Below are 11,034 nucleotides of genomic sequence, written 5' to 3'. Positions count from 1 at the left end.
AACACACACAAGCGCGAGAGTGCTGCCGTCGGCTGGAATAGGTGCTATTCGGCTGGCTGTAGGACTGTTGGGCTCGAGATAGGCGCTCATGTGGCTGGCTGTGGGGCTGGAATAGGCGCTATGTGGGCGAGTGTTGGGGCTAGAGCGATCTATGGGGCCGTTTGTGAGGCTATGGGGTCTTTGCTGCGGACTGGGAATCAGCAACTATTTGGCGTGGCTGTGTGCTGGTGGATAGCTTGCCTATGGGCGCTGGACGTGTTGGGGTAGGCATGGGGGGGACCCGGTTGGAGCCCTAATGGGCTTGGTCTGAGTGGGGGCTGAGTGCCTTATGTGGGGCTGATGGTGGGCTTGTGAATGACGGCACTATGTAGGCGGGCTGGTGGGGCTGGAGTGTCAGGTCTATGGGTGGGGCTGGCGTTGATGGGCACGGAATAGGGCGCTATGGGGCTGGATGTGGGACTGGGAGGTAATCCTATGGGTGGGCTGGGATGCTGTGGGCTGTGGGCTGGAATGATGTTCCTATGGGACGGCTGGGGCTGTTGTGAAGAGGGATCTTAGCTGGCGCTGCACTGTGGGATCTATGGGCGGCTGTGTGCTTTTGGGTAATATGTACATCGTAGTGTTGTGGTCGGGGGCGCGTCGTGGGTGGAGCGATGTGTGAGTTGTCGGGATATTAACGGTGGTTTTGGGCGGGCTGTAGGTGGGGCCCCTGGTTGATTTGTGGGCTGGGTAGTGGATATAGTCTTTGGAGCCGCGGAGGGAGATAATGTCTTCATGGCTGGGATGCTGGGTGACTACTGGAAAATCGGTATGTGGCTGGCTTTGCTTGGGAGCTGGGAGGGACTCTATGTGAGGCCTACGGCTGTGGGGCCCTGGAAGCGGACGTGGGGCTGCATTGGGGGGGGGCCCGGAGGCACTTGCTGATTGGTGGAGACTGATATAGTGAGTGCTGGGGCGCGGTGGTGTTTCCTTTGGCTTGTGCGGGGTGGCGTCTGGGGCGATCAGATCGGGGGTGCCTTGTGATAGGCGCTCTAAGTGTATCTACGTGCTGCGCGCTCGGAGGATCTATGGGCTCGGTTGGAGACCTATGGGATCTGGCGTGTGGGGCTGCAATGAGAGTGCTTGATGGTGCTGGCTGTAGGTGCTGTGGCTGGAGTAGTGCTTATGGGGGCTGGCTTGTGGGCTGTGGGGCCGGGTTGTGAGCCTATGGGTGCTTGGCTTTCTGGTAGGCTGGGAGTGGCTTATGGGGTGGCTGGGTATTGGTGGTTGGCGTGGAAATAGGCTACTATTTGGTGTGTCGCTTGGCTGTGAGGAGCCTGAGTTGTATGTTGTGTGGGCAGTTGTAGGGCTGGTCTGGTTTGTTGTGTGGTGGATGGCGGGAGATTATGGTTGTACGTTTGAGGATTTGGTGCGCCTTGAATGGGGGCTGGATGGGTGTTGTCGGGAAGGATCTATTGGTGCTGGGGATTGTGTGTTTGGGTTATGGCCTTCATTGTTCGTTGGGGCTGAATGGCTTTCTCTACTTGTGAGGGCGCCGTGTCTCTTGTGCTATTGGGTTAGTGCTTGGTGGGTGCAGCTTTGTGTTGTGGAGGTGTGATTCGTTTAGGTGGTTTTGGGTGTGTGCTGTGCTGTGGGGCTCGTGAGAATATCGACGACTCTAGGTGTGCTGCGCGGTAGTGGAGCTCGCGTTGGGTTCTGGATAGGCGCTTAATGGGGGCTTGGAATGGGTGGTGTAGTAGGTTAATCTATGGTCTGGGGAGGGGATTGATGGGCTGGGTAAGTGTGTGGCTGGAATAGGCGCTATGGGCTTGGCTGTGGGGCTGGTAGGGATTGTGGGCTGCAATGTGGGGCTGGGAGGGAATCTATGGGGCTTGGAAATGGAAGTGGGGCGTCTGTGGGGCTGGCTGTTCTGGGAGGGATCTGTGGGGCTGGGAAGGTTGGTTTTGGGTGGTTTGTCTCTGTATTTGTTTTGTGTGGGGGTTAGTGGGTTGGCGGATTTTGGTGAGTCCTTCTTGTTCTGGGGTGGCTTGTTGGGAGGTTATGGTTGGGGTATCTGGGTTGTTTTGAGGTTGGTTTTGTGGTTCTGGGGCGTTGGCTGTGGGTTGTGTGGCGAGTGTTTGGGGTCGTTGCTGTGTTATTTTGGGGGCTGGCTGGAGTGTTGTGAGGGCCTGGAATGCAGTAGAGGTGCTATGTCGGTCTGCTGTAGGGCTGTGGTGGCTGAAGTAGGCTGCATGGGATCTGGCCTGTGGGCTGTGGGTGCCGTTGGAGCCTGATGTGGGCGTGGCTGTGGGGCGGAGGGGCCGTGATGGGGCGTGGATTTTGGGCTTGGAATAGGCACTATGGGAGTGGTGCTTTGGGTCCTTGTTGGGCTGGGGAGTAAGGTGCTCTTGAGTTCGCTTGGGTGTGGGAGTTGGAAGTGAGGGGCGCGTTGTATGTTTGGGTGGGCTGGCATGGGGGCTGGGGAGGGACTATGGGGCTGGATGTGGGTGGTGCGAATGTTTCCTATGGGGCTGGCTGATCGGGTGACTGGGAGGGATCGTGATGTGGCTGGTTATTGGGTGTTTTGTGGTGTATGTCTATAAATTGGTTGTGGTCTGGGCTTGTTGGGGCGCTGGATGATAAGAGCACTTAGGGTTGTCCTGGTATGTGTCTTTGGGGGTTCTGGGTGTGTGTGGTGGCTGGCAGAGTAGTTGTGCGCTATAGTAGTGCGGGGCGGTCGTGGAATTTGGGCTCGGGAGGTATCTGAGTCGAGTGGATGGCTGGGAGGTGATGCTATTTGTTGTTATGGGTGGGCTTTGTGTGTGTTAGGTGTGGGCCTGGAATTAGGCTTGCTATTGGGCTGTGGGCTGTGTGGGGGGGCTTGGGGGAAGGGACTATTTGGGGCGTGCGGTGCGTGGTCTGGGAGGGGATAGCTCTGTGGGTGTGTGCTGCGCGCTGTGGTTTGGTGTTCTGTGGGTGCGTGTGGTAGGGAATTCTTATGTTGGGGGCTGGTTGATGAGGCGTCGTGGTGAGGTGGGCTGTGCGCTCGGTGTGGGCTTGGAGTGATTGGGGGAGGCCGTGGTTCTGCGAGTTGAGGTAGTATTTAGGAGTCTAGTCTTGAATGGAGTTGTGCGTGAGCAGGCTGTGGTGATGTGTGTGTGGATATGTGTTATCTATTGTGAGGGCGTGGGGGTTGTATGCTCTATGCGTGTATGTGTTCGGGCTGAGTTTTTGGGGGGGGCCATTTGGAACTAGAGGTCCATATTGCGGGTAGTGGCTTGCTCGTGGGTTTCTTCGTGTGGGCTGAGGTAGGTGTGGGCCTATATTGGCTGTGGCTGTGGTGTCTTTGGGCGTGGGACCTGGAGTAGGTTTTGGAGTCTGGATGGGTGCGGCTAGTTGTGGGTATATCGGTTGTGTAATATGGGTTGGTTTCGTATGGGTCGGCTGGCTTCGGGGCTGGGAGCGGATCATGGGCTGGAGATGGGCTGGGGAGGCTCTGTGCGGCTGGAGTGTGGGGCTGGTGTGGGAGGATCTGTGGTGGTGCTGGATGTGGGGCCTGGGATGTTTTGAATCTTGCATGTGTGTTGCTGCGTATTTGTGGGCGGTCTTGGGGAGGGATGCGGGTAGTTGTGTGGGACCTGGAGATGTGTGGCTTGTGAGGGGAGTCTATGTTGGGGCGTGAATGTGGTTGGGCGTCTGGGCGCGGAGAGAATCTATTGGGGCTAGGGGAATGGTGTGGGTTGTTTCCTGGTATTGGTGGGATCTATATAGCTGGGTGAATGTTGGATCTCTGCGGTGAATGTGGGCGTCTTGGTTTGAGTAAGGTTGGCGGTGTCTGGGTGAGATCGTGGCGGCTTGGATGTAGGGCTGGGAGGATTCTATGGGTTGGGCGGCCGGGTCTGTGGGGAAAGGGACGTATGAGGGCTGATGTGGGTTGCATGGGAAGGTTGGAATCTAACTGGGGCGTGGAATGAGGCGGGAGGACTTATGGGGCCTGGATTTGGCGGCTGGAGGATTCGTAATGTGGGGCGCTGTGGAGGCTGGATAGTGCGCTTATGGGGGGCTGAAGAGATGATGTATGGGGGCTGGTAGGGATCTATTGGGGGCTGTGGAATGGGCTGGGAGGACTTATCCGGGCGGGATGTGGATCTGTATGGGTGCATTGGCATGGCGGATTGTGGGGCTGGAGAATGTTGGGTCTATGGGGCATGGCTGTGGGGCTGGAGCGTAGTGCTAGGGCTGTGCTGTGGGCTGGAATAGTGCTTAGTGACTTGGTGGGTGTTGGCTGTGGGCTGGAAGTTTTCCTATGGGGCTGGCTGTGGTCGGCTGGGAGGGGATCTATGAGGGCCGTGGTTGGTAGCCCTACGGGCTGGCGTGCGGGGCTGGGATAGAGGCGCTACTGGGCTGTCGTGTGGGGCTGTGGCTGGAATAGCGCACTTACGTGGGTGGCGGCTTGTAGCTTGTGAAATGGCGCTATGGGGCGTGGATGTGGGCTGGGAAAGGATCGTATGGTTGGCCTGGGAGGGTCTCTTATGGCAGCGTGGCTTGGGGTCTTGGAAAGCGCTACATGGGGGCTGGATTGGGGCGGATAGGGATCGATTGGGGCTGGGTAGTGAGTCTATGGCGCTGGATGTGGGCGTATGGGGGCTGGAATGTTCCTATGGGGCTGGTGTGGGGCTGGGAGGGATCTAGTGGGCTGGAATGAGGCGCTGTGGGGCTGCTGTGGGTCGGGAGGGATCTATGGGGCTGGGAGAGGCTCTATGGGGCTGGATGTGGGGCTGGAATAGTGCAATGGGCTGCTGGGGCTGGAAAGGCCTATGGGCTGAGAGAGCTCTTATGGGCGCTGGAGGGATTCTATGGGCTGGAATTGTGGCGCTGGAAGGATCTAGTTGGGGCTGGATGTGGGTGCTATGGGAGGGATCTATGGGGTTGGATTGTGGACACTGGGAAGGGATCTATGGGGCTGGGAGGGATCTATGGGGCTGGGAATGGGCGGTTGTGGGGCTGGGAATTGGGGTCTATGGGGTTGGATGTGGGTCTGGGAGGGATCTATGGGGCTGCAAGGGATCTATGGGGCTGATGGGCTGTGGGGCTGGAATGTTTTCCTAGGGGCTGGGCTGTGGGGCTGGGAGGGATTATGGGGTCTGGAGGGATCGTGCGGGCTGTGGGAATGTGGAGGCCGGAATAAGCGCTAATGGAGCTGGCTGGGGGCGTGGAGTAGGCTGCTAATGGGGCCTGCTGGGGCTGTGGTGCTGAAGTAAGGTGCTCTATGGGCTGCTTGTGTGGCTGTGGAGCGGATCTATGGGGCGGAGTGGGGCTGGAATATAGTGCGCAGGGCGGGCTGTGGTGGGCTGGAGTAGGTGCTTGGGCTGGTCCTGTGTGCGTGGGGCCTGAATGTTTGCCTATGGGCTGGCTGTTGTGGCATGGAGCGATCTGATGGCTGGGAGGATCTATGGGTGGAGAAATGTGGGCTGGAAGGATCTATGGGGCTGGAATGTGGGGCTGGAGGGATCTAATGCTGGAGGCTCTATGGGGGCTGGCTGGTGTGGCTGTGTGGCTGAACATTCCCTAAGGGGGGCAGCGTGATGGGGCAGGCGATGCATAATGTGTTTAATGTCCGCTTATGGGGCAAAGGCGGCGTGACGTTGCGTGTTTGCCCCCCAAGGCTGAGTGAGGTGTGTGCTAGGGGCGCCCCACAAATCACGAGTCCCAAAAAACCGCTGAGCTCCTACCCTGCAATACCTTGAACACGTGGGCAGAACCGACCCCCGCGCATCGGCCTAACGACTTTTGCCACCGGATACGAAGGACTATTGCAGTGCCCACGTGGGCTGCAGGTTACCCGGGCATGGAAAGTGGGGGGAACAGGAAGTGGGGCAGGAATGGGTTAAACAGGATAGTGGGTTAAACAGGAGTGGGGGGCAAGGAAGTGGGTTAAACAGGAAGTGGGTTAAACAGGAGTGGGGGGGACAGGAAGTGGGGGGGACAGGAAGTGGGGGACAGGAAGTGGTTAAACAGAGTGGTAACCCAGGAAGGGGGGCAGGAAGGTGGGGACAAGGAGTGGGTTAAACAGGAAGTGGGTTTAAAACAGGAAACACGTGGGCAGGAAGTGAGCGCAGAACAGAAAGTTGGGGGCAGGAAGTGAGAGGGGACAGGAAGTGGTTAAAACCGAGGAAGGTGGGGGGAATACAGAATGGGGGGGCAGGAGTGGACAGGACGGAGCGAGTTAAAACAGGAAGTAAGTTAAAACAGGAAGTGGGGGTGAACCGAAGTGGGGGGGGCAGGAGTGGGGACAGAAAAAGTAGGCTGGACAGGAAAATGGGGGAGGCAGGAAGTGGAGAACAGGATAGTGGGGGGAACCAGGAAAGTGGGGGGCAGGAAAGTTGGGTTAACAGTAAAGTGGTTAAACAGGAAGTGGGGGGCAGAAGTGGGGGGACAGGAAAGTGGGTTTAAACAGGAAGTGGGGGGCAGGAGTGGGGACGGAAGTCGAGTTAAACGAGAAAGTGGGGGGGAACAGGAAGGGGGGGGGACAGGAAGTACGTTAAGACGAAGGAAAGTGGGGGGCAGGAAGTAGGAGGGCCAGAAGTGGGGGGGAGACAGGAAGTGGAAAACAGGAAGTGGGGAGCAGGAAGTGGTGGGGACACGGAAGTGGAACAGGAAAAGTGGTGGAAGGAAGTGGGCGGGAACATGAAGTGGGGGGGCAGGAAGTGGAAAAGGCATAGGTTGACGAGGAAATGGGGGGTAACAGGAAGTGAAAACCCAGTGAAGTGGGGCAGGCAATGGGACAGGAAGTGGGGGGAGCAGAAGTGGGGGGGCAGGAAGTAAAAGACAGGAAGTGGGGTTAAGCAGGAATGGGGGGGAACAGGAAGTGAAAACAGGAATGTGGTACAGGAAAAGAGTGGGGGGAGAGGAAGTGAGGGGGAACAGAAGTTGGGACAGGAAATGGGACAGGGAAGTGGGACAGGAAGTGGGGGGGACAGGAAGTGAGGGGAACAGGAAAGTGGGGGGAGAAAAGGGAAGTGAATTAAAACAGGAAGTGGGGGGACAGGAAGTGGTTAAACAGGAAGTAGGGACAGGAAGTGAAAACAGGAAGTGTGGGGTGCAGGAAGAAAACAGGAAGTGTGGGGGCAAGGAAGTGGGTAAACAGGAAGTGGAAGGAACAAGGAAAGCTGGGGGCAGGAAAATTGATGGCAGGAAAGTTGGTGGGGGCCAGAAGTGAGTTAATACAGGAAGTGGGTAAACAGGAAGTGGGGGCAGGAAGTGAGGGGAACAGGAAAGGGGGGGACAGGAAATGGTGGGGGCAAGGAAGTGGAAGGGGGGCAGAAGGGGGGACAGGAAATGGTTAAACAGGAAGTGGGCAGGAAGTGGTTATAACAGAAGTTGGGGGGAAAGGAAGTGGGGGCGGAGGGAAGTGGGGGGGCGGAAGTGGGGGGGAACAGGAAGTGGGGGGCAGGAAGTGGTTCGGAGCAGTAATAGGGTGGGGCCAGGAATGAGTTAAACAGGAAGCTGGTGGACAGGAGTGGGGGACAGAAGTGAGGGGGAACAGGAATGGGGGGGCCAGGAAGTGGGTTAAATCGAGGAAGTTGGGGGGCAGGAAGTGGGGGGAACAGGAAGTGGGGGGGAACAGGGAAGTGTGTGGGGCAGGAATTGCGGTTAAACAGGAATGGGGGGGGGGCGAAGGGCAATGGGACAGGAAGCGAGTTAAACAGGAGTAAGTTAAACAGGAAGCTGGGGGTGATACAGGAGAGTGGGCTGGGGAACAGGAAGGGGGGGGCAGGAAGTAGGTTAAACAAGGAAGTGGGGGATAGAAATGGAGGGGCAGAAGTAGGAGGGACAGGAATAGTGGGGGGGACAGGAAGTGGTGGCAGGAATGTGAGGGGGAACAGGAAAGTGGGGTGGCGAACAGAAATGGGGAACAGAAGTGGGTGGGGGGGCAGGAAGTGAAAGGGGGCCCCGAAGTGCGGGGCAGGAGTGGGTTAAACAGAAGTGGGTTGGAAACAGGAAGTGGTGGTGGAACAGAAAGTGGGTGGGAACAGGAGTGGGGTGGCAGAAGTGGGGGGGGCAGAAGTGGAGACAGGAATGAGTTAAACGAGGAATGTTCTGGAGGGCAGGAAGTGAGGGGAACTAGGAAGTGGGGGGGAACAGGAAGTGGGTGGGGGGGCAGGAAGTGGGGGGGGCAGGAAGTGGGGGAACAGGAAGTGGGAGGGACAGGAAGTGGGTTGGGCAACAGGAAGTGGGTGGGGTGGGTATGCTAATGAAGGGGGCGTGTCTTGCTGTGACCCCGCCCCTTCCTGCTCAGCCTTTGATGGACAACCTGGAGTCGCAGACCTATGAAGTGTTTGAGAAGGATCCAATCAAATACAGCCAGTACCAGCAGGTGGGTGGGACTTCCTGTTTGGGGGCGGGACTTCCTGTTTGGGGGGCGGGACTTCCTGTTTGGGGGTGGGACTTTCTGTTTAGGGGTAGTGACTTCCTGTTTGGGGGCGGGACTTCCTGTTTGGGGGCAGGACTTCCTGTTTTGGGGGTGGGATTTCCTGTTTGAAGGGCGGAACTTCCTGTTTGGGGGCAAGACTTCCTGTTTGGAGGGCAGGACTTCCTGTTTCGTGACCAGGACTTCCTGTTTTGGGGACCTGACTTCCTGTTTTGGGGGCGGGGCTTCCTGTTTTGGGGTCCTGACTTCCTGTTTTGGGGGCGGGGCTTCCTGTTTTGGGGACCTGACTTCCTGTTTTGGGGGCGGGGCTTCCTGTTTGAGGTGGGCGTGTCTTCCTGACGTGGCCCCGCCCCCTTTTTGCCCATATAAGGCCATCTATAAGTGTCTGCTGGACCGAGTCCCCGACGAGGAGAAGGAAACAAACGTACAGTGAGTGAATGGGAGGCTGCCTCATAGAGACATATAGGGACACATAGAGACCCATAGGGACCCATAGAGACACATAGAGACCCATAGAGACCCTATAGAGACCCATAGACTCCCCATGGTTTCCCGTAGTGACTCATAATGCCCCATAGAGACCCATAGTGCCCCATAGAGACCCCATAGCGCCCCATGGAGACCCCATAGCGCCCCATAGAGACCCCATAGTGCCCCATAGTGCCCCATAGAGACCCATAGTGCCTCATAGAGACCCCATAGTGCCCCATAGGGTCCCCATAGTGACCCATAGTGCCCTATAGAGACCCCATAGGGTCCCCATAGTGACCCATAGTGCCCCATAAAGACCCCATAGCTACCCCATAGAGACCCCATAGTCCCAATAGAGACCCCATAGTGCCCCATAGAGACCCCATAGTGCCCCATAGAGACCCCATAATGCCCGATGGCACTCCATAGACACCCCATTGCGTTCCATAGAGACCCATAGTACCCCATAGAGACCCATAATGCCCCATAGAGACCCATGGAGACCCCATAGAGACCCCATAGAGACCCCATAGCTGCCTCATAGTGCCCCATAGAGACCCCATAGTGCCCCATAGAGACCCCATAACGCCCCAAAGTGACCCGTAATGCCCCATAGAGACCCATAGTGACCCCATATCGCCCCATAGAGACCCATAGAGACCCCATATCTATGGGTCAGCAGTGGGTCACTCCTGTGTGTGCCCCACAGGGTGGTGCTGGTGCTGGGCGCCGGTCGCGGCCCGTTGGTGAACGCGGCACTGAGGGCAGCACGGATGGCACAGAGACGGATCAGTGTGTATGCGGTGGAGAAGAACCATAATGCTGTGGTCACGTGAGTAATGGGGACCCATAGCGACCCATAGGGACACATAGGGACACATAGAGACCCATAGGGACACATAGAGACCCATAGAGACCCATAGGGACCCATAGGGACACATAGAGACCCATAGGGACCCATAGAGACCCATAGGGACCCATAGAGACCCATAGGGACACATAGAGACCCATAGAGACCCATAGGGACCCATAGAGACCCATAGAGACACNCATAGAGACCCATAGGGACCCATAGAGACCCATAGGGACACATAGAGACCCATAGAGACCCATAGGGACCCATAGAGACCCATAGAGACACATAGAGACCCATAGGGACCCATAGAGACCCATAGGGACCCATAGGGACCCATAGAGACCCATAGAGACCCATAGGGACCCATAGGGACCCATAGAGACCCATAGGGACCCATAGGGACCCATAGAGACACATAGAGACCCATAGGGACCCATAGGGACCCATAGAGACACATAGGGACACATAGGGACACATAGCGACCCATAGGGACACATAGGGACACATAGAGACACATAGGGACCCATAGAGACCCATAGAGACCGATAGGGACCCATAGAGACTCTTAGGGACCTATAGAGACACATAGCGGGACATGGGGACCCATAGAGACCCATAGCAACCCATAGAGACACATAGAGACCCATAGGGACACATACGGACCCATAGAGACCCATAGGGACACATAGGGACACATAGAGACACATAGGGACACATAGGGACCCATAGAGACCCATAGGGACCCATAGAGACCCCTCATAGGATCAGTGTGTACGCCGTGGAGAAGAACCACAACGCTGTGGTCACGTAAGGACCCACAGAGACCCATAGCGACCCATAGGGATTCATAGGGACACATAGAGACACATAGGGACCCATAGGGACACATAGGGACCCATAGAGGGACATGGGGACCCATAGGGACCCATAGGGACCCATAGAGACCCATAGGGAGCCATAGGGACCCATAGAGATACATAGGGACCCATAGGGACACATAGAGACTCATAGGGACCCATAGAGACCCCATATCCCCCCATAGTGACCTCATAGACACCTGATATCCCCCCATAGACACCCCATATCCTCCCATAGAGCCTCATAGACACCCCATATTCCCCCATATCCTCCACAGACACCCCATATCCCCCCATAGACACTCCATATGCCCCCATATCCCCCCATAGACACCCCATATACCCCATATCCCCCCATATCCCCCATAATAACCCCATATCCCCCCATATCCCCCTGCAGGTTGCAGTGCTGGCAGTTGGAGCAGTGGGGCTCCCAGGTG

General features: G+C 57.0%; 1 protein-coding gene across 1 annotated transcript in view; it reads left to right on the top strand.

The window, feature by feature from the left end:
• Window positions 1-11,034, top strand: part of PRMT5 (protein arginine methyltransferase 5) — a 34,587-nt gene that overhangs the window by 13,818 nt on the left and 9,735 nt on the right. Inside the window, 4 exon segments of the mRNA XM_015850686.2 lie at window positions 8,279-8,356; window positions 8,781-8,839; window positions 9,591-9,713; window positions 10,995-11,030. Of these exon segments, the coding sequence (XP_015706172.1) occupies window positions 8,279-8,356; window positions 8,781-8,839; window positions 9,591-9,713; window positions 10,995-11,030 (296 nt within the window).

This window comes from Coturnix japonica, unplaced genomic scaffold (assembly GCF_001577835.2).
Source record: "Coturnix japonica isolate 7356 unplaced genomic scaffold, Coturnix japonica 2.1 chrUnrandom511, whole genome shotgun sequence".
NCBI lineage: Eukaryota > Metazoa > Chordata > Aves > Galliformes > Phasianidae > Coturnix > Coturnix japonica.
Note: the sequence above shows the minus strand (reverse complement) of the source record. Positions and strands in the feature narration are given on the sequence as shown.